Source organism: Astatotilapia calliptera, chromosome 16 (assembly GCF_964374335.1).
Source record: "Astatotilapia calliptera chromosome 16, fAstCal68.1, whole genome shotgun sequence".
Classification (NCBI taxonomy): Eukaryota; Metazoa; Chordata; class Actinopteri; order Cichliformes; family Cichlidae; genus Astatotilapia; species Astatotilapia calliptera.
The window spans coordinates 27,923,849-27,948,378 of NC_137437.1; the positions used below are offsets into that span (position 1 = coordinate 27,923,849).

Here is a 24,530-nt window from a genome sequence, read left to right on the forward strand (position 1 = left end):
GAATACTGGGAATGTATTCATAATTCAGTTTTACATAAAATACCCAAATGTTTGATTATATACCATAAATTAGACTGGAAACCCTTGTAGCCAATTGATCCCAGTCTCTGGAGGACAGCCACACCATTGCTTCTTATTGCCTCCTCTTGTACTTATTTTGTAGGCCAGCCACTTTGTGATGAGAACTGCCTACAATAACTAATGATAAAGGCTTCAGCAAAAGCTCAGGGATCAGAAATGAGTGTTTTTGGCTACAGCACAGCAATCAGCAAGGCCAAAAAACAAAACAAGATGTCCTCCTTCTGCTTTCACTTAGCATATCTAATCTTTGAATTCTGTCTTAGCCAGCCAGAGGCCTAAAGTGAAACACTAGATAAGACAGAGAGGCAGACATAGACATCAGGATTACTTAACTGTTCATAAGAGCCACATGAATTAACTTAAGCGCCCAGAAAGCCAGTCAACCGTTCAAGTATTGTAAGAATGCTAGCTGGTGGGAAGATGTGAATATGAGATGCGATCAAAGAAGCTACTGAAAAAAGTTGCTAAAAATCAAAAGATAAACCAAATTTAAATTTGGCTGATCACCAGCTCAAGATCATCTTCACACCGACCTCTGGACCCTTTTCAGTGTGGCTGCTATGTTTAGATCACTTCACAGAAGTCATTTTATGACCTCTGCAAAATTTTTTTTTTTAGAAACAACATAGTGTAAAGCTCTGCTAACAGTCTCAACTTAGGGGATGAATTCATGGCTCAAAATGTTGCAATCCACTTGTCACACATTGCTTTGAAGCTTACACCTAGGAGCTTCTGGCCATTCCAACATCTTCATTGCCTAGGTAACGCTCTAATGTGTTTACCATGAGATCATATCATATTATCAATGACTTGAACTGGAAATTGGCAAAATAGATTTTGACTTGCTTCTTTCTGAAGATGCTGTTCATGTCCATGTGTAAAAAGACAAATTCAATGTTTCCAGCTTGAGCTTGCGCAGACTTAAGACAGGTTCTTAACCTAATATTTCTTTAATACACACTTTCTAATGTGCCTTGAAAGATTCTAAGTGATGTTAAATTCAGTTTAAATGCTTTATGTCATTTCACGTAAAGCACACAGTGCTAGTGTTTTTGACCTCTCCAGACAATCAGATCACTTGTTTTGATGTTGAACTGACATCAGTCTGTTTACTTGAAAAATGTACATTTTTAAAATTTCATCTATTTCCATTGCACTTTTGGTAAAGTAGCATCAGAAGTCTTGAATTTAACTTGTTTCTGCCTGTAGTCACTTGGTTGAAACACATACTGGAGCTATCAGGTATGAAATCTAAACAGGTATAAGCCGATCCTGCAGACAACAAAGCTATAAATCTGGAAATAAAAGCTGTAAATTGAAAGTTTTTCCGGGACAGAAACAATATCGGCATCTCTTGAAGTCATCCTTGGAGGACAGCAGTGAGTTCCTGATAGTGTGCTGCTATAGACCCTGACAGGAAAATAAACACTGGGACTTGGTCAATAGGCCTTCCTGTAAGCTTGTTGCTTGCAAGTCTTCTCAAGTATCAGGGAAGGCATTATTGATATGTTACAAAATGTTACTGTAAATGACAACTGATAAGAGTCGATTCCCTCTCCTCAGTGGGGATATATACTGTTAAAAATGAAACCCGTGACATGTTTGGTGGCTTTCAGACCCAGGGGAGGTGGGGGTTTTTTTTGTGTGTAGCCATGTAATTCAATCTACAGCACCTCTTTAAACAGGACACATAACATAAGGTTGAATTTTTACTGCCAACTTAACTTGCCTCCTTCAAAGAATAATTCAGGAAGAATTGTGAGGAACTGCATTTTTCTTTTTTTAGTTGAGTTCTTCAGGCATCACAAGATGAATTCTGTGATTCTTTCAACCAAGGTGGAGGGCCAAGGAGTTGAACCCCAAGGGGGGCACAGGGGTATAACATGAATGGAGTCATCCCTGCATAACTCTGGCCAGTGAGTGCCCCCACCCCCTCCTCCACCTCTGAACTGTTCGGTGGAACCACAACAGTGTAAGAGCCTCATTTAGGAGCACAGAAAGAAAAGCAGAAATCTCTTTCTCAGGAAGATTAGTGGCTGTCCCTTTGGAGTAGCCCTGTGGACGGGGAGGGATGGGGGGAGGTCTATTTTTCTCTGGCACATTTTTCTCTGCCAGGGAGGGCCGTGACCCACTCCAGAGCACCATCCAGAGAAAGGCCCCGTGCATAAGGCAGAGACCTCAGCAGAGACCCTCAGACTCAAGTTCTGAGACTTACCCAATGATAACCATAATTAACACCCAGTTCCTTATCGCAAATCCACCCTCCACTCCCAGAAAGACCAATTATACTACACACCATGTCTTCATCCATCTATGCTACGCTTTCGGTACCTTTACGTGTAAAACAGCTTATCTCATGGGTGGTAACCTCTATGGTACTACAGCTGTACCCTTGTGGAGACCAGAAACCAGTCTTGAACCTTTGGTGACAATTTTGGACTTTAATGTCAAGATCTTAGATCTTGACATTAAAGATCTTTGTATCTTCTAGTTTCTGAAACTGTGTTCAGCATAGGGCTAAAAAGCAAGAGATTCACCTGCTGACAGGTACCTGATTCAGAATAAAATTTTCTTAGTCCAATAAAATGGACTCAAACTTAGTAATCAGATGATTCCAGCATTTTAAATCTAGAAGAAAAGTTGCAGATGCAATTTGTTTTCTGCTTATTGTAATATATGATCCATTTTTAGCCTTCAGAAAGTTACTCATAGTTACCCTAATAAAAGGCTCCAAGGAGTTACATTCAAATACCCGTAGGAACAGAAACAGACGTTTTTTGGATTTCTGTTTCAGAGATATTTCGAGTTAGAGTAGTAAGACTTATTTCTGATCTATTTTCATGAGGAAAGACTGGAAGAAGTGATTTAATGCTTTTGCAGTAAGGGCTCTCGAAAGTGAGTCTCTCGAAAGTGAGTCATTTTTCTTCTATTGGCACTCTCCTTAGATACATCAGTGCTACGAATAACTATCTGTGGACATTACGTTTTATATGCTGAGGATCATCGATCTTTGCAAAGGCTGAACAAGCCTCTGGCAAATTCTAAGAAAGATGAAGACAACACTGTGGTTAGGCAGAAATAATCAGCATTACCCAGCTTGTCTGCTCCACTGGCCTCGTACAGTCAACACAAAAATGAGCGATGATGGAAAAATTCTCTCTGGCAAACTTTTTCTGAATATAACGGGAGTCGTAAAAGAACTCTGGCAGGTCTGTGTTTGAAACCGTCACTCTTCGTCAGTCGAGGTCAGAGGAGAGTAGCACATCTGAGCGCATGTACACTTTGGTGCAAAGTGGGGAGGGGGTTGTATCAATCACAGGTTTCCCTTTGAAATTGTGAGATGTTTTACAGTCCTGGAAGTGGGCACCTAATCTGAACACATGTTATTCTGACATGCTGAATCACTCGTAAATCCCTGGGCCTGGGAATCAGGTTGCGGGAGGCGAGCCTGTGGAAGCACGCCCTGCACCGAGACAGATGCAGGCTGTCACACAGAATGTGGGTGCCCATTTAAAACCATTAACAAGACCCTGAGAAACAAGTCTGATTCTTATCAGATGGACTCAATCTGATCTGGGCGTTTGTGCCAGCATTCCCCTTTCCCTTTATCCTCATCCTACTTCTTCTTTCCCCTTGGATCCTAACACACTCTATTAGAAACCAGACACAAACTTCCATTATGTTTCCACACTCAGAGACACAGACAAGTTCAACAAGGCAATGCAAGTCTCCATGAAACACAAGCAAAGTGATGAGATTCGTGACCAGCTGACAGAAGGGATTATGGAGAACAAGATGTTCACGGGTTGTTTCTCCTTGAGTTACACTATTCCATTGTGGAGTTATATTTTCAAAAATAACCTCACTGCATATGGACTATACAGGGGACCATTTGGTGTCACCGTTAAAGCTCAGAGTAGTCATCCTTTTTCAACTTGCAGGGATACTGTTTTTTTTATTTTTTTATTAGTCCTTTATCCAGGTAAAATATCTCATTGAGATTAAAAATCTCATTTTCAAGAGAGACCTGGCATCATGGCAACAAAAGTCAAAATACGCATACCACATAAGTATATAACATTTAAAACAAATACAATATCCCATACCAACATGTGTAAAATATACAATAACAGATCAAATTAAAAGTACATTAAAACAATCACACTGAGTAAAAGAGTTATTCTCTCGTTCCTTTAAGTCAGACTTAAACTCTCCCAAGGTAACCAATTCTGATAATTGGTTTTAAAGTGAAACAAGGCTCCTAAACAGTCTGAAGGCTGATAAACCTGCGACTTATCACAACAAGAAACCTATAGCTCTTTTAAAATTGAACTATTATCCTTGTGCATCCAATAGCGTCACAGGCAGTGAGTGAAGCTACTCACTCTAAAACACACCATGTGCTATCATGGTATTGTGGAAGACTGGCAGCATTTTATGTCCTGTAATGAGACCACATCGGTAATTTTTCTTTAAAAAGCATTTCCATTTTGGTCTTCCTAAGAGGAAGAAATTCTTTAAGAAGAGTGGATCTGAACCTAAACCTAAACCTTACACCCACTTGGTCAACGGAAATCCATCTGGGGTTAGGGTTAGGAGTAGGACGCGGGTACTTTTAAATGTAGTTTGAGTACTTAAAAATTCCATTTCAAATACGACTAAGCAGAACAAACAAGGCCCTAAAAGTTTACCAGTACAAAACTACTTGATGTATTCACAATCGTCCTATATTTTTTGTTTGAATCTGCATACTAATATAAGAAACGAAAAGGAGGCATAATCCAAATTGAAAGCAAAAGCCTTAAAACTATCTAATGACATACTAATGTCCTACTTTAAAGGTTCCCCTGTGTGACAAAGTGAGCTTTGTGATGCCAGGGCATCAGGCACTTCATTAAACAGTAAAACAACTTGAATTCGCTGCAGTGGCCTCTCACTTGATGCCAGAGCATCTTTCTGAGGGGGTTCAGTGTCCACCAGCCGGCGTTAGTAATTTATAACACTTGTACCTCAGAGGCCCCAACAAGGTCCTCCAACCTCGTTATGATGAGTTTTCATCACACACTCACTAATGAAAACATGAGCTCTCATCTTTTAATTATGAGACGAAGTCTTGGACACCCAGCACCCTCACTGTTACCTCACAAGCACAAATAACCCCTGATGGTTGCAGCCTGCTGCTTTTCAATGGGGCAAGGTTATGAAAATTCAACCCCCACAGTGGTCACAACTGTGTAAACGACTGAATAATTCATGTTATGGCAAGTGCAATATTTTCTTATCGCTGGTTTGAAAAACTTTTGGACCCTTTGTGGAGGTGCCAGAGAGGACGCACTGAAACGCCCTAGTTTCTCACCACGCATCCCTAAACAATTAATGCTCATGGCTCCTCTCGTGGCAGGCCACCAAGCCCATCATTAAGCAGAAATAGCGCTAACGCCACAATGTCATACGACATCTTGTTAGCATTTCAAAGGTGCTTCCCTCCTCCCTCCTCTTTATCCACGGCCTCTGATACACCATGTCGTCCACTGCTGTGCCAGCCTTTTTTAGTAATTCATGAAATTTACACTCGGGAGGTGAGAACAAGGTCTTTCGACCTCATTATAACATTTTTTCATCACTCATTCTCTGACATCTCTGAAACACGCAGCCCCCATCTTTGAGCATTTTCATGTGCCACCCAACTACTTAGTGAGCAGCAGTTCACTGCAGTGCAGAGTGCAGAAACCTAAAGACAAAGGTCCAGATTCTGGTGTTTGAAGGCGCCAAAGAGAAGCTGATTTTTTTTTTTTTTTTAACAAATTACTTTGACAAGTATTATGTCAAAGCTCTAATCTGTCATCTCTTCTGCTGTACTTCCACCTTACAATGAGGAAAGAGCAAACGGATACGGATGTACCTCTGGTCAGAGTGGTGGGCGAGGGTTTCTTCGGGAGTTCTGAGAAGCTGCTTCCATCCAGACCAGAACTCTTACACTCCTTCTTGTCAGTTGCTGTTGGAGCTGAAGTTTCCATGCTGCTCTTCAATTTCTGTCACAAGCTGCAGAGGCAAGACACACATAAGAACATAAGGTCAAAAAACTGATCAAGGAAAACATCATGTGGTGAAGGAAGTACTGTGCTGAACTCAAAGTCCTGCAGAAGCAAAAACAGCGTAATAATAATAATAATAATAATAATACAGAAAAGTCAGACAGTTGTATTAATGTATTGTAGTAATGTATTAGTGTTCTGTCATTCTGGGAAATCAACTCAAAACATTTTTTTTCTTGCATTGAAAAATATTTAAACATTGTCCTTTTCTTCTAACGAGCGAAAAAGATACTCATCATTCTCACATCTAGCACACCAGTTCTCAAACTTTTTCTTGCATGCCCCTCTTCAGAAACTCAGACTAATTCCCACTTTACAGTCCACATTTATCTTCAATTATTAACATGAATAGTAACAAAAAAATAAAAGCAAAGAACAAAAAACTGACCCCTTACAGTGGGTCAAATACCCCAACAGAGGGTCCCACCCCACAGTTTGAGAACCACTAGACTAACAAAAACAGAGCTAAGTTTAACAGAGCACAAATGTTTCCATTCACAAGCCAAACAAATTTCAACAATCTTTAAGCTACAAAATAGAATTTAAGTTGGAAAAAGACCCAACATTAAAATCTGGAGATTGTAGAATTGCACAGTTGGGCTTTCAGGAAGCCAAACATTAAATAAGTAAATTACTCTCAGCAATTACTGCTGACATAACAGACGGCACAGGAAGCAAGAGAGGTGAATTTTTTTTCATACTGAACTAACAAAAACTGTCTTGCTATAGTGTGTTTGTAGCAAATCTCCATAGGTGTGCATATGTGTTTATTGGGCCAGTGTAACCGAAAAGCCTTGAACACACACACACACCCTCAGGTTTCTCAGTTTGATGTAATGAGTTCATGGAGCCCCTTCTGTTCCAATTGTAAATGTGAGTGGCCCTCAGCGCTGAGGTTTTAGCCTCACGCACTGTGTCAATACCTCCTCATGTCTGTGTGAAAGGCTCGATGACTTGGCAACCTGCCACTTGTTTGACTTGGTGGGACCTACAAGATCATCCTCTGCTGAGAGCAAATAAGACCCAGTCTCTCCATCCACCTCCCCCACCAGCCCCCCACCACCGGGCTGGCCTAGAAGGGAAAAGTCATTCTGGCTAGCTTGTGGTCGTTGCTCTTCCACATGCTTTCAGACACTGGTGAGAAAACGTTTGTCACAATGCTGGAAAGACAAGAGAATGAACAACTGCATGTAATCACAGGGGGGTGTTGGGTCTGCAGGTTTCTGTCCTCTCCTCACACCTGTTTGCAGCTAGCTGATTAAAACAACCTCAGATCTTATAAACCAAATGTGTTTATGACCTAATATGTGCCCAAAGAACACAAACAACATCCAGAGGATATTAATTGTTGCTTATATACGAGAAACAAATGTGATTTTTGGCTGCAAAGAAACCACAAAATAATTCAGTTATACAGCACCTATCCACAACAACACCCGGCTCACTTTGTGTTAGGGAGGGTCACCTGATCCATCCCAAACTATAAGCTTTTTTAGAAAGCTTATATCTTAAAGTTTGAAGTCTAATCTTAAAAGCAGAGAGGGTGTCTGTCTCCTGAATCCAAACTGGGAGCTGGTTCAACAGAAGAGAGGCCTGATAGCTGAAGTCTCTAACGCCCATTCTACTTTTAGAATCTCAAGGAACCACAACTAAGCCAGTGCTCTGTTGGGATTATATGATACTGTGAGGTCTTCAAGACAAGATGGGGCCTAATCAAGAGGAGAAGTATTTTAAAATTCAATTCTGGATTTTAAATTGCGCCAAAAAAGAGACGTTAATATAGAAGAACACGGATCTCTCTTTCTAGTCCCAGTTAGTTGTCTCATTGTGTATTTTGGATCGACTGAAGGCTTTTCAGGGAGCTTTCAGAGCAGCCTGATGATAATAAATTACATTAGTGGAGCCTATGTTGTAACATATTAAAACACGGGATGGTGTGACACCAGGTAAATACACAATTAGGAATGTGGAGAATGATACTGTCATTCAAATGGAAACCTAATTGCTCAGTGATCTGGTTCCTACCAGGCAAACGTGTGAAGCGTTGTTTTCGGTTTCATGTGGATTTCCAACATGTCATGCTTTATTGTGAGGTGTGCGTACTAGCAGCCATGTCTGTTACCCTTCGGAGGTGCCAGTCGCCTGTCAGTGAGCCAATGTAAGCCGATTAGAGGTGGGCGACTAACAGGTTTAGGCTACATCTGTTTCTTTTTTTCTGCTGCCAAAAATGTCGCTGAGCTCGCCAGCGAGCCATCTCGTCTCTGAGAAGTCCGTCACTCTGACATCACCTTAGTGATAGAATCTAATTTGCTCTTTCATGGGCCTTTATCGTATTTAGAGTTGGCCAAAAAGCCGACTAGTTTTTGGTGGTGATCCCTGTTGGCTCGGATAAGATGTGCCCATGAACAGACCAGAGCTCGGAGCAACCGTGTTCGCCTTTCAAGCAGCCTGACTGAGAATCCTCCCCTTAACATTGCCGCCTGATGAACATCTGGCATCGCATTAATGGCCGTTTCCATGCTTTTACAGCAAGCCAACTATTTGGTTTCCAGTTGCCTCTGAACCTCGAGCCAATACTTAGATTAAGAGGGGTTTGGGGGTGCAAACACCTTTAAAGGTCGTTTAGCAAGAAACGAATAAATAAAAAAACAGGTGCAAAAACTGTCAATAACTGGAAAATTTGAGCACATTTTTGAAAAAGTGGCCCCAACTTCACCCTCACTCATCCTTCCTTAATACCTTGGAGCTGTTACATTACACCCTCCACCCCCCTTAACCAATCTCTCCCTACAGGCAAGACCCTGTTGCCCCCAATGACAGGGGAGCCCAGTTCTGACGGGCTGGTACAGGTGTCAGGAACTAAGCGGACAGATGGCAGGGGCCAAAGGCGAACAAACAACAAGGGTGCACTTCTTTACTCATCTTCTGGTTGGCTGGGCAGCCTGTCGCAGGACGAGCAGCGTCCCCCCCCCCCCATCCACCCTCTGGTGTCATGTGACCACAGGCTCAGAGACTTCAGAGGGCAGAGCAGGCATCTGATTGAGTCTTCTTTTTTTATGTTACACCTGAGCAGAACCCAGGCTTTTAAATTTATCTGGTCTCTTACAGGACGGTCACTGGGGGCGATGCTCTACAGACGGCCTCAAAATTCTGATGATCGAATGATTTCCTGGAAGTGCAGAGCTAAAAACACCACAGCAATGTCAGTCTAACAACAAAATCCCAAAACAAGACTTACGCAGATTGCAGTTCTAAATGATTTATTTTGTTCATCTGAATGCAAAGCTGCTTTTCTTTGCCTGTGGTTAAGGCCAGACTAACCATATCCGAAACCTTAAGCTTCACTTTCATCTTTGTTCTTGCTCCTTCCTGCCACAAAAAACTGGATGATTTTCCCCACTTTAGTGAATTATCTTGCAAACATTCAAAACTGCTATTTAGAAGTGAGCACAGACACAAAGAAACATCTTATATTTATTTAATTACCCAAATCCTTCCTTTCCTGTCCCATGCAGTCTGCTGAACATATTCTAGATTTATAATAAATTATTGTATTTGATGATTCATAGAAAAGGAGTAGTTTATAGGAGAGATTGCACATCTTGATTTTCCTTCCCCAGGACTTTGCTACGATGGACGGTCCAGGCGTGCCAGTAACCGCACAAGGCACCGGAAAAAGACTGAGGTAATGGGGAGTTGTCACTGATATGTTTTCTGCTTCGAGGCTTAACCTCTTAAGATCCATCAGGTCACCTAGGATTAGTGTTCAGTTGATGTCCCCCCATTTTCATTGACGTTTTGCCTGTTTGGAAGATCAAATGGAAAACTTTAACACAAAAAAACTAACCCCAAAATGTCTAACACCTCATTTGAAATGTATCATCTTCTACTTTATATATTTTAAAAAAAAGGCTATTCAGCATGTGGCTAAAACCAAACCAAGCCCTAGATGAGCTGCCAGTGACCTAAGATCATAGGAGAGCCATATCATTCCATTTATTTCTGAGCAAAATCATTTGTTGTGGGAGCAACGATGAAAGCAGTAGTGAGAAAAATCGCCTGCTTAATGAATTTGCTCTTCACGTCAGGATTGATTTTCCCCTGGTCTCGCCTGCTTTTGTCTGAACTCCTCTTCCGCTCTCTGTTAATTTACCTTCTGCCCCCTTCGTCTCAGACGTGCAGGACTTTTGTTATGAGACCCGGTGTGTGTTTTTCTTAGCGCCTCGTTCAGTTTCAAGTGTTCCTCTCCTCCACTACCGTTCAACAGCTCCCCTTTCACCAACACTGAAAGGAATGCAAACACACATCAAAAGAGGCCCTCTCATTCTGAAGATTTCCAGGCTTTGCTCTTCTTACTTTCTTCCTTCCTATCTTTCAGTGAATGCGATCCGTATGCTGGTAGGCTCTCTTTCCTGGCAGCGCGCACACACACACAGTCAGTTTCTCACACCAACTGCTGTCCCACACTCTGCTCACTTGGCAAACAAGGGACAGACGGATAAGTGAGGTCTCCAGCCCCTATGCCACCTGCAGACCTCTCTGCTCGGGTTTCTGACGGTGACACTCATGCAGGTTAACAAAACAACTAAAATGAGCCAAAATATGGTTTTGTTTTACATATTTTTGGATCTTCATCACACATTTTGTTTTGGAGCCATGATTAAGATGAAAGACTTTTGATCTTTTTTTTGAGGTATTGTAGACTTTGGATTGTATACTACTCTTCATATTTTCTTATTTGTCACCTTTAACATCTTTAACCCTTATGAGTACCTCCTGATCTGCCATCTTTTTGGTTCAGATTTGGTTACATTTAGGTGACTAAGCCTATTAGATTAAAGTTGTCCTATGACAGGGATAATTCACATAAGCTGAAAAAACTGCTAAACCATTAAGTTTGCTTAACTAAAAGTCAGCTCTATAGCGTGACCAGCGGTGGATAACACTTTTATTTCTTGTTACAGGGACGGTGTCCCACATTTGTATTTGCTCTACTTTATAGAAGTCAGAATACTTGGCTCTAACAAGAAACATGCCGCTCAAAAAGAGACCTGCAGATGTACAGATGCATTCCTATTGAAACCTAAAGATGGTTACCAGACAGAACAGCAGCTCAAATAACGGCTGAACAACTACTGAGACACAAAATGGGAAAACATGGGTGAAGGAAGGCTATTTTATAAGAATCTTTCACGTATGCTTACTGTATTTACTTAATAGTCAATCTGGGGGGAAAAAAAAGAATCCATTTGTTTTTTAGTTATTACCTTTTTGACCAATCTATATTCTGCATAGTTTGTTAATTACATTACATATAACCTCTTACCATATTAGGGTGTTTCACATTGTCCCACCCACATTTGGTTTGTTGGAATCTGATCACCACACACACCGTATGCTAGCATGCTTCAATAAGGCTGGCTAGCTTGGATCGAACTCACAATCTTTTAAAATGCAGTGACACACAATGACCACTAAACCATCTAACTGATGCCTTGATAATTGTATAATTTATATTTTTACTTATTTACTCTCCGTAGGAACAGAATAAGTTTCATGTTATTTTTAGGTTACGTAGGAATTCTTCAGCTGTCAGATCTAATTTACAGGTAGACAGGTGTACGGTGCACGGAGGGGAAGTGCTGGTGACAGGTTCACCGCAAGTTTCTTTTTTTTTTACTGTGCTTTTGTTGCATCCCCTGCGTATTCAGAGAGCTCACGGCAAAATGTGGACATAAAAACATATGGTTTCCCCCTCTCATGGCCAGCTCTAACCACCTTGGCTGGACTTTCTCCTTGACTCTGTGACAGTTTCATAAGTAACCTTTAATTTAACTTCCCAGATGTTCTCTCCATGAGAGCATTTTTCACTTACCAAATGCTTCCTTCCTGAGACTATTCAGCTCATTTTTGGTCTTGGCTGCAACACTACCTAACAGTAAAATGGCAGTACTTTTTAAACCACACTCTAAAACTTTCACCTTTGGTTCACCACATTTGAGACTGTATTCAGGCAAATGTCCATTACTTAATTGTTTTAACTTTTTGATTTCTGCATGTTGTTTTCGGTGCCAGAGTAAAGAACATAGGTCATGGTCATGTGAAAGTAAAGTCATGGGGTAATGACCCACCGTAGATATGCTTGTTAGGTACTAAATCTTGAGATTATGTGGAAAACTTAGAGTTTTTTGACCAGGTATTATACCTTTATAGTCATAATAACCAATACCAATAAAACGGGTCACTCAACTGCGTTGGCCCTCTTTCTCCCAAGAGTTTATTTCACTTGAATTTATAGTTTTGGCTGGGTTTGCAGCCATGGCAGCATGCTGTTTTCAGTGATAAATCTCTAAAAACCCAACAACAGTTCATCATTTAAGAACTAAAAATCCAACATTTCCCTTAAAAGTTGGTGGAGACCGAAGATCAAAGGTAAACAGGATAAGACTGAACTTTGGGATGACCACTGAATGGTAACGTGGCTCAACTGTAGTCCACCATATAAAATTAAAAATATGAAAACATGTCAGAGTTGTTTTTTTCTTTATTCTTCCCCTATGTAGCTACAAATCTGTTACAAATGAAAAAAAAAAACCTCTTAGGATACAATATTACAAATATTTGACATCATGCAAAATGCAGATGTCTTGTAAAACGGAAGATGTGACCTTGGCACCTTTAAACAAACCCTCAACTCCTTTCATAACACCATAAAACTACTTAATGTGGTTGATGTTGTTGTGGCAAAATCTGTACCCCATCAGTGCAAAACAGTCTGTATCAGACTAGGAATGTTTTTGTTGACAGATGATATGCCAAAATGGACGGCGACTACAAAGACCTTTGGGAAAAGACAAGTTTAGACTAGGACAGGACACATTCTCCATGGGTGAATCACTTCTGTGCGGAGAAATGTCTCCCTTTGAGGATTTGAAGCTCAGGTCTGAAGGATCATGAAAGCAGTTGAGACGTGAGAGGCCTGACAGTAGCACGTTATCCATTAGTTTGATTCAGAGGTCGAAATTACCACAGGCTGCCTCACATGTATAGCTTCAGGTCAGCCAAGCAGAAAGGAGACGATTGCCACAATATGCTTTCTCATTGCCAGGGTGAAGGTTGTTTTAAGGGTTAAGCACTTAACTTGGCTGAGCTACTTTAAGATCTTTGCTTTAAGAGCAATTTAACGTGCAGTGAATCAAAGGAAGCCTGCAAATAATTTCTTATATCAATTAAAACCACTATGGCTCATATGTGTGAGCCCTGTTTTCAATCACAGGCATGTAAATCGGGGATTACTGAACTATTTTCTCCATTGCATTCCATGTTTGTATGAATCTACTATCCATTCCAAATGTTTACAATGTGCACAACACACTGGGGGAACCAAATCCCTCACCAAAGACCAAGTATCCAGTGGATTGCAGATCATACAGAGTAATGAGAAGCTAACAACTGATGTAATATAAAAGGCATCTAAAACAGCAGAGAGAAAAAAGCCCTGTGGATGAGTTCTTGCTCCACCCCTGAACCTGACCTTTCCTTCTAGTAAAGGCAATATCCTGTGGTTGATCTCTTTGTCTCTCTCAACCAACAGAAAACAGATGTGGAGCTCGTGGCCTATATAGTACACGGTCACCAGCTGGAGGGGAAGATATATGAATGTGATTATTATTATTATTTTTTTTTGTAATGGTCCTAACACTGTCAAAGGCACAAAAAAAAAAAAAAAAGAGTTTGGCGCAAATTTAGGTGTCACTCACATTCTTACATTTTCTTCCTGTTAAAAGAGAGTTTTTCTTTCCCACTGTCACCAAATGCATTCTCAAAGTCAGTCTTTGATCGCTGGGGTTTTCACCATATTATTTTATAAAATATATAGTATGTAAAACACCTTGAGGTGACTGCTGTTGTGATTTGGCGCTATATTAAAAAACTGAATTGAATTGTTTTGATCTCTATTGAATGATTACATGAAAAAGGGACAAAAAAATATTTGCCACGCATTCTTCTGCTGTGTAACCTTACACCTTAGCTGCAAAGTGGGAATGCTTTTATTTTTGCAAGTATTCACTTTTTTGCAAGAAGAAATGTCACAGGACTGCCGAATTTATCACAATTCACGGAACAACTATGCCCGCGCCAAACTTCACAGCAAGTTTTTTTTTTTTTAACATTTTCAAGTTATTTTAGCCAGTGTGGCCCCACCACGCTGGTCTACAACAAGCATGCAAATCATTAATCAAACCATTAACTGATAAGCTGACGAGTTAGAAAGTTCTCATTGCTTGCATATCTCAGCTGAATGAAGCTGAGCTGAGTCTGTATCCATGTAATGTGTGTTTTAAGTCCCAGCTGTCACTGGTGCCACCATGCACACTGCTGAGTCGTGCCTCCCTCTCTGAAGCATTTGGCCGGGGGCCATTCATCCTAAACGTGCTGTTAGCACTCACTCTCGACCACTCCAGCTGTCACTGACCTCGACCACGACATCAGCTAAACTGCCACTCTGCACGTCTGTGTTCGGACGCTCCAACGAGCCAATGTTGGCATTTGCTACACTCAGGTTTCACTGTGGTGCAGCTTCCACGTCGTTGTGGTGAGTTTAGTAGAAGTGTCTGATAGCTGACAGTCTGCATGTGTCTGCATCGGCCACTCATGCCAGCTGCTGCCAATTCACAGTCAAAGCTTTAGTCACAGCAGAGGGACTCCCATTGAAGTTTGCTGTGCATGTGTGTTTATGCAGGCATCCAAAGCAGCTGTCAAAGCGCATCTTCAGATGAGATCCTAGTTGACCAGTAACAGTTATCAGGACCTAAAGTGCATTTTAATTTTTTTTTTTTAATTTTTCACTAAAACTAATAATTACACCATTAGCTGCTAATTTCCACACTCCCAGTTTGTATTGCAGACTTTCAGTTAGTTACTCAGACATCTCTTCTGCTCCAGAAAGAGCCTCAAAACTTTCCAAGAAGCTGAGAAGCTGAGCTGTGGTTCTCGATTGATCCTTATGTGTAGAAATGGTAGACCGTCCCTTTTCCCGTGTGCTTTTATGTGGCTGCTACAAACTCTAAAAGTACTAAATGTGTAGCTCAAGGTGAGCCAAATGGCACTGTCCTCTAAATGCAAGGATTAGATTTAGTGTTAGAAAAACCACTTTAATGAAGCTGCATTCTTTAACCTAGAGCGTGACCTTCTTATGTCAGGCCCATATGAAAGGTAACATGCGCTTTGCTGTTAAACAACCTTTTTCTGCCGTCTTCACCTGAATTTTTTCACCCTGGAATCCACTGCTGCCCTGCGACCATGTTTTGGCATTACCGAGTTCACGCTCAGAGCAGCCTGACATTACAGAAGTTTTGCATGTGAAACAAATTAGAACAAAAATGGGCCCTGAAGATAACACGGCGAGGTTTTCATCCTACTTTCTCTCTAATGAGCTGATTACAAAACACAAGCAGACCTCTTTTTGGACCCAAGCCACAGAGAGAGAGGAGAGGATGGCAGCAACAGAAACGCCATGAGGGAGGAGGGGGAAGGTTTGGAGGAACTTGCTGAAGACAACCACATGTCTCTATATCCTAGCTCAACTCTGAGCTCCGACTCTTGTCTCCGGCTTCTATCTGAGAGGAGACTGTGGCCTGGCACTGAGTCAGCGTGATGTGGAATCTAATATTTCCCATCATATGGAAATGTAAGAAAAGGAGCCCAGCTGCCCTGCCCTTAAGGCTGCGTTGACTTTGTAGCTATGGGAGGGCCTGGTGTAAATCACAACTTACAAACTCCCTGCCCTCTCCCCTTCCCAACACAAACCCCAGAGTTAGGAGCACAAACAGATCCCCCTCCTCTCTCTCTTTGAGCACGATGGCTGCATTTTGCTGCGAGTGGCCTCTGCGCAAACCCCGATCTCTGCCTCTGCATCAGATTAGGGCCAACGGCAAACAACACAGACAATACTGCATTGTCTGTTAGCCTGTGTCAGTCTATCTCACAGCTCTCCACCACACAGAAAAAAGCCTGCTGGGTGTTTAATGAGGAAGTGACAATGATACAGTGAAGGGAAATCAGAAATCCTCCTCATCAATGGCACTAACAGCTGATTCCACAGCCAGTCAGGGGGGCAACATGGACTGAAGAAAGCATGCATGAGCTTGGAAACATTACTCTGCCTTCCCATGTGGTTTCCATTTGTTCACAATAAACAGGACACCATCATCACTTTCTACAGACTCAAATATTTTGGGAAGACAGTTCGACTTAGTCTAAAGATGTGAAGTTCAATCTTTAACCTTTTTTTATTTACAATACGCACAATATGAGAATGCAAATGTCCAATTTTAGTCTGGATATTAAACACCTTGACAACATTTGATTGTGCCCGTGTAAAAAAAACTATTTCCTAAAGTGTGAACAGGTCAAAGGTCGACTATTTCTCTGTGCTGTGTGCTACATTTAATAAAAAGCAACTGTGGACAATATCTGAAGCTGATTCTCTGTAAGGGCTACATGTGCAGAAGAGTGCAGTGCAGTTTAGGTGCCAACTTTCTGTTTACATCTATAAATGCTAGCTACAACAGGAAGTGACCATATCTGAATGAAGTGGTAAGTTTTCACCTGATCATCGCTGAAATGCTTTGCAGTCTGCCTCTGTAGACTGTATGGGAGCATACAGACACAGTTTAATAAAATTCTAGAATTTCACTGGAGCTTGGACTTCTTTGATATCAGTTAGTACAAATAACCGCACAGCAGCCATATTATTGGTCCGATAATTTCATTAAAAATGCGTCAAAAGGCTCAGGCAGCATAAACACAATCCAGAGGTCCAGGTCAGGGACGAGGTGAAGCCTAGCAGACAGCTATCAACTACAGCCATCTGTCAGTCAAAGAGACCACGCCTCCTAATGATGCAAAATATGCAAAACAATTTAAACAGGTGAGTTAAAAATATCACACAATTAAAGCTGTTGCGAAGGGGAAAATTAGCTATAGAGACGGAAAATAATTTGTTGCTCTCATGTGAAGTTGGACATCACATGGACGTCTATGGGCACTAACAGACTGCTGGAGCCTCAAGTGGATGTTAAAGGAACTGCACCTGTTGCTGTTTCCATGTTGGTTTTATTTTTCAGCTCTTGAGGTTATTGCTTGTAGCTGATACAGGCTAATAATGTCTGGTAATCTACCATTTTTCTAACGGTCCAAGCCAGAGACAAACACTTCATCACTTAGTCACAGGACTAAATTAAAAATATTCAGTGTTCGGCTTAAAAAAAACATCCAACCTGTCACTTTCCTTTGTCCACAGAGTTTATCTTGCGGTGAGATAATAGAATAAGTTTCACCACCCCACCCCCCCTCCCTCCCTTCCTGCAAATGAACTGACCTGTGGTGACCTGGGTAGGGTTTCCCCGCAAGACCCCCGCTCTGTGACCACCATTGTTCCTTTGTAAGCTGATAGACAATGATGATGTTAGACCTGAAACACTTTTGGGAAACCAGGCTTGAGATGAGTCAGTGGAGAAGCGTCTGTGAAGAGTTTGACCGGGCTGTGTGTTTGTCCACCGCTGCTGCTGATGACACATCGTGCATCACACCAAGTACAGTGTATACAAGAGTGGATGTGTTTAAGTTTTCCTCCCTCTTTGGAGAGTCTCGAGCTGGCTGAGGTAGAATTACATGACAGAGGAAGGCGATCGTTAGACCCTCAGTTTGGCTCAGTTTCCCTGAAACAACTTATTTCCGCCGCAATCGTGTTGAAGATGAAGGAGAAAGGCTGCAGTGATTGACGAGGTCAATCGGCCTGTAATGAGCTTGTCAGTTATTTTACTGCACAGCCCTTAAAACGGCTTGTTAAAACTACATTATCCTGCATTTTCACATGTGTTCTCACAGGCCATGTGTGCTCCTTTTGAATGTGGCGTGACCTCTGTTTCTGTGCCGGGATTCGAGTGGCCACTCGTACCCGCTCTAGTGTAAAGAGGACGAAGCCCAGCCCGGATATGATGTGAGCCTCTTTAACCTCACGCACTTGAGTCAGAATTGAACGGGACGCCTCGAGGGGAGAGAAACAACAAGTGTTAAAACAAGCGGGGATTGTCCTGCGCCGCCCGCCATGCCAGAAGCAAAGGAGACGGGATTGAGTGAAGGGCTCTACACATGAATGTAAGCGGCCATCTCTCTCTTTCGCTCGCACACTTTCCCCTCCGTCTGAAGTGCAGGCTGACTGTGAAAGATGGCGGTTGCACGCCGCCTTTTACTGCCGCTCTAAACGCCCATTAAAGTCTCATCAATTCATCCCTGCACATTTTAGTCCTCAGCACACCTCCCCACCCCGTCTGTCTGTGTGCTGCGGGTCTCACAGTGAGTCTCATCATCACCAAATCAGAGTGTCTAACAGATTTCATTAATACAATATCAGATATTTCTCACTTGGTCCACATGTCAGCTTTGAGCTACACATTTCATTATGTTTTATTTTCTAAATCATAATCATTAACTTCGGGTTCAGCAAATTGAAATAAAACAAACAAAATTAATTATTTTACAGCATTTTTTTGTGATGGTGAAAATCAGTCGTTATATATTTAATCCCTGCATACAAACCTATACTAACACACAAACACACATCTTGCTCTGTAAGGGGTGTGTGATCGCACTTATCATCCCCTCAATAATGTGAATATTTAACAATTATGTTTTTTTGTCTTTTAAAAGAGAAAGAGAAACTGATAATGAAACTGATGATATCACGTTTTCTATATTTTTAAAAAAGCACAATGGCCGTGACAGACGTGAAGACAGAATTGTGAGTTTCCTGATCTTTTTGACCCCTCAAATTTCAAGTCAAAACCCTTTTTTTAAAAAGCACACCACACAGCGTGAAAAAGAGGGAGAAATAAAACCATAACAGCCACGTCGATATGATAAGCAGAAGAACTCAAAGAAAATATATAAGTAGAAATGGCATAAAAAAAAACCATTAAAGACTCAGAATGGACAAAAATCCTGAGACACCACAGCCTGAAGTGAAAACAAATTAAAACAGAAAGTAATCTTAAGTTGTCAGTTATGGGACTCTCACAGAGACGGTCGCTTCAGGTTTTAAGGCGTGCTCAGAGAAGATTTTAGCAGGATAACTAAAAGCTGGTTTCAAACCGAGCTTCTCCAGAACCTTACAGAGCATCATGCGTGCTGCCTCCTCCACGCTCTGTTCAGGCAGATCACTCACCTAAAGCACATGGAGTGTGAATGCATCTGAAGCTGAGTATTTCCTGCTTTACGCTCAGACTGGTCGATTATTCAAATATTAAAATTTCACTTAGATTTGTCTTCCAATCATAATGAAAATCAATCAATCAAATCAATTTTCTCTTTAAAGATTCAATCTTTTTTGTGCACCTTAGCGCACCTACAGTAGTGTGCTTTCACCTCTCCCTAAAAGCTTAAATCTAATCACTGTTTAGTTCAGCTCAAGCCAAGATGGTTTAAAACACCCTTTGGTCAATGAGATCAACAAGAAATAAAAGTTTTAGAAGGAAGGATGTTGTCTGCAGCAGATTAGGTTTTAGCTTCAGCTCTTAAATTTTAGGTTCTTGGGCCTAAAGTTCAATTTAAAAATTTGAACTTGAACTGAAACTATCTCACCCTGACTCGGTCCAAAATTAATGTCTGAAAAACAACTTTGCAAAGCTGAGCAGGGACAACATGACTCACGGTTTTCTATTTACATTTAGTTCATCAGTCAGGGAAAAGAGCTGCAGCTGGTGACGGACTGCCTGTCAGGAGCCTGGAGGACATTTCCCGGTAGCCCGAGGCTCATTTTGGCTCACTACAAACTCGAACGGTAATAAAGCAACAGGCAGGCAGGAGTTAACAGGCCTTTCACGACCGACTCATCAAGATCGACTCCCGCTCTCGCACACAGACTCTCTCACTACCATGTCCACGACGCTCAGGCGTGCACATGCTTCTGCTCCTCTGCCAGTAATGTTTAAGTTTTTCAAAAGAAAATGAAGGGAGGAGGAGGAGAGAGAGGAAAGAAGAAGAAGAAGATGAAAAAGGCCCAAAGATGCAGTTACAGACTGAAATGACAGTCTGAGGCCAGCTCAGTGAAAACAGGAGCAAAAACACACACACACTCTGAATATATGGGTGTCGTTCTCAACTATTTTTCATAATCCTTTAATATAATCATTTAGCTCACTTTTGTATTTTCATCTGCTTTTAAAAATAAAATAAAATCAAGTAATTGTTTTGTGTCGATTAGCTAATATCGCCAGATTCCTCTTGACTCTTTTTATTGGTGCCTCCACAGCCTTGGAATTGAGTTTTCTAATCCACATAACTTTCCAAAAGAGGTGTCTAGTGCCTGTTTGATCAGCATACTGTTATTACATATCATATGCTGTAACAGCGAAAAACAACATTTTTGAAATATTGTCATTTTAGAAAATGTGACATGTATTGAAGTATTGATTTATTAACACTCACAATACAGCCTTTCCCTGGAACTCCCTGCACTTGTTTTTTTTCAGTGCAGATCGGGGGGGACAAAAGGCATAATAAACATAAAGATGAATTGGACACCTATTTTTTTTTCCATGTCCCAATTCCCATGGCTATTCTAAAAATTGTAGCCTAAATGGAGTCAGATTGTCAGCCTAAATTGCTTTTTCATTATTTATTTTTCTTCTGCCGATCTACCACCAACAGCCAAGCATCCACGCATTCATCTTCTGGAGGTTCTGTACACTTTCTGGATTATAATCTGGATTACAATCAACTAACTGAAGTGATTGAAGGCACATATTCAAAGATTTGATGGCCAAGTGCTCATCAGTATGTCTGCAAAGTGTTGTCTGACGCTCCCTGCAGCAGTTCAGGGGTTTACACGGCACTTAAGGGAGCAAGCAGCAGCTATCCTTCATCCACAGCAGCTAAATTCCAGTGCAAACATTTTTCCGCTCAACCACAGAGGCCTCAGAAGCCCCACACACACACACACACCCCCCACAGCTACTGCATCCCGACGCTGGCTGCACTTTATGCCATCACGAGGTGACAGGCCGCTGAATGGCTTCATTGGTACAGTGCAGACTGTGAGAGGCATTCTCTCTCTGTCTTTCAACTTTTGAGTTTACTCAGCAGGAGTGAGCAGTTGTGGTGTTGGAGAAGGAGGAGGAGGAGGGTGGTGGTGGTATAGGGGTGCTCCTCCCCCTCCTCAGAGTCACTTCACCCTCCAAACCCTCCTTTCTGCCCCTGTACGCTAGACTTCATCGGTATTTGCTTTAAAAAAAAGAAAAAAGAAAAAAGAAAAGTACCCCCTCCTCCTCTTCTTCTTCTTCCAACACACACACCTACGCACACACACACACACACACATTGACTCCTTTACCAGTATGTGGTTCATTAAATTTTCTGCAGACTTCCAAAAAAGACACACACACACACACACACACACACACACACACACACACACACACACACACACACACACACACACACACACACACACACACACACGTGTTTAGATAGATGTGCTGTGGGGGAGATATCACACACACACACACACACACACACACACACACACACACACACACACAAAACAAAACAAAACAAAAAACAAGAAGCAGATCAATAAAATAGGGCCTGTGTGAAATGGGGGGCTTCAGCAGCACACGGGGGCTGCAGAGATGAAAGTGACATGGCCACTATAGGGTCTATGAACGGCACAGAGCGGAGCCCCCAAACTGAGGCTGAATGAGCTGAATAGGCTCATCCATTCTTCCCTCCTTTCACTCTCCATAGGCCTGAACTGTTGGAACTCTTCATTCCTCACAATGGCCAAACGCACTAAAACTTTTTCTTTTTTCTTCTCATGCAAATCACCTCAGCCCTGACCGCCAGTGTCATCATGTGCAGCAAAAAAACACACATGAACCTTCTCAGTTTTTAAAAAAGGATCACAAATGCTGCCATCATCTGAACCTTTAAAAAAATCAAAAAATTCTTTAGAAAAAGCTTCATTTTGGCCTTAAAGTCCAAAAAAAATCCCAATTTTCCTAAATCTGTGTCTCATTAACATACAAATAAATAAATAATAATAATAAAGCAGATTTTCAAATGTGACTTAGAAAAATTCCCACCAAAGACGGGGCTTCTTTCCCACTAACATTTAGGCCAAAGCAAGTAAGAAAAAAGGGGGACTCATAAAAGTCCACCCATGACTTTGGAGATCATTAGCAGCGCCTGTTAGATAGGAGGGAAAGCCAACAGCAAATATAGCTGCTAAAGGGCCCCACAAAGGCGTGAAGTGTTTGTTGACTGCTCAGGCTGCAGAGCAAACAGTAAACTTTGAATCTTTCAACAATAAGTACACATCTCCCACAGTCCAAGGCACTGATGTGTCCACCATTCCTCAGCTCACTGTTTGATTTTTGCTCCTTTGTACCATTACAGGATTAAAAAAGTGGAGCGTGTGGCTGACATCAGAATAACTACAATGAAGCAGGAAAAAAATATATATCAAAGGTTATTTTTGCTTGAAATGAAACAAATGAAAAGAAGATAAAAATACAGTCGACTTTGGGTACGTTAGTGCTAAACTGTGAAAAGTGAAGCAGGAGGATTGGCGCCGGGTATTCTGATCACATCTCTTCCCATATGGATCAAGTTGCAGGAGCAAAAATTTTTTGGATTCCTGTGTCAGATAAGTTCAAAGTGCAAATGAGATGTGAAGCTGCCCTAAAAGCTTCATCTGCCGCTGACACGCAAGGCAGCCGAAACAGAGGAAGAAGAGGAGGAGGAGGAGGAACAGCAGTGAAACACTTTCTAACACAAGAGAGGGAAAAAAAACCCAGCAACATTAAAGCGACTCCAGTTAGCATCTGCACGAACTTCTCCTACCTTCACTGACGTCTCTTTTTCTCCTCGAAGCTCTTCCAGCTCCGTGTTTTTGCCGGGGGTGGGGGGTTGAGGACTGTGCCAGGAGTCGAGATTCCCGTAAACTAGAACCGAGCTGGCACCAGCACTGAGCGACGCTCTCCAGGCTGGACGCAAAACTCCATGAACCGAGTTAAGAAAAGTTTGGAAAGCCGCAAAGTTTGCGCGACATTACACTCCTCTCTCTCTCTCGATCGCTCTCTCTCTTTCGTCTCCCGATTCAGAGCGCAGTGTCTAACTTTTTCTTACAATCCATCTTCCTGAAGAGGTGCGCTTGTGCGTGCGTGCTGTGCTGTGCGCGCTCTCAGCTAACTAACCTCATGCTTAAGTTTCTTCCTTGATGCGCGTAAAAGTTTGGAAGCAAACGCGGTTTGTGTGCGTCTCACGGCAGTTGTTGCAGAGACATGCGGTGCTGTTGAGATCTTCAGACTGCTGATCTGTTTTCAATCCGACCCCCCTCCTTCTCTCTCTCTCTGTCTCTCTTCCCCCCCTCACCATCCCTCCTCTCACTCCCCGTGCTCCCTGGTGAGTTGGGCCATTTGCTGCACCAGATGGGCCGGGCTAACTCAATCCAGCAGTTGCAGAAAGCAGGGGGAAAAAGTTAGCTTAAGTTTCAGTTATTGCCCGGTTTTTCACAGGCTTCATCTTTAAGCGTGTCTATCTGAGCCGGGTTTAGACTTCACGCTTAAAATGCGCAAATCTGCATCAGCTGAAGCGCTGATGTTGGAAAAGAAATAAGCGCCTGGTAATTTTCCCTTTTGGGAGCAGTGATTTCTTTGAGTGGGTGGACACATTATCAAAGCGCTCTTTTATCATGAACAAACCAAACGCGCATTCAGCAACAGATACATACACAGCCTGTAGTTCCAGTCACAGCTTGTTGATTTAAAAAGTAGACAACAGGCAATCTTCATAATTCATGCTTTGTTTACTTCCATGTAGGCTTTTTCATCTTGGTTGGAACCTTTTATTGAGCGGTGCAGCGGGGGCAGCACGGTGCGGACAAACGGCATTTATGATGTGATGCATGTACAGTAGATTTCACCTCACATAACCCAGGCAGTGGCAGAGCGTTCAAAGGCTCATTTTGTGGTTCTTTTTTCAAAATATTAGATGTTCTTTTTTAAGGAAAGTGACGATGTGGAAAGAGGAGACAGAAACTGAGGGAAGCCAGGTCCACTCTGCACAAGTGCGCGAAGTTTACTTTTAATCAAATCTGAATTTAGTTGAAGAGTAAAAAGAATGAACTCTAAATCCTGCTTAAGTACAGATTCATGATAAAATAAATAAATAAAAAATACCCATAGTAACCAAAGTTGAAGGCCTCAATCTTAGAATATATACCCCAGCAGATGTTTTTCCATGTGAGCACCACTTTAATGCTGAAGTGCCTCATGGTGAAGCTGATTTACT

The 24,530-nt window shown here is 41.9% G+C and overlaps 1 protein-coding gene across 1 annotated transcript in view; it reads right to left on the reverse strand.

The window, feature by feature from the left end:
* gli2a (GLI family zinc finger 2a) overlaps positions 1-23,661 on the reverse strand; it is an 81,858-nt gene extending 58,197 nt beyond the window's left edge. Inside the window, exons 1-2 of the mRNA XM_026144175.2 lie at positions 23,082-23,661; positions 5,984-6,123 (exon numbers count right to left, since the gene is read on the reverse strand). Coding sequence (XP_025999960.2) covers positions 5,984-6,098 — 115 coding nt within the window. The 5' untranslated portion in view covers positions 6,099-6,123; positions 23,082-23,661. The remainder of the gene's footprint in view (positions 1-5,983; positions 6,124-23,081) is intronic.
* Between the last annotated feature and the right edge of the window lie 869 nt (positions 23,662-24,530).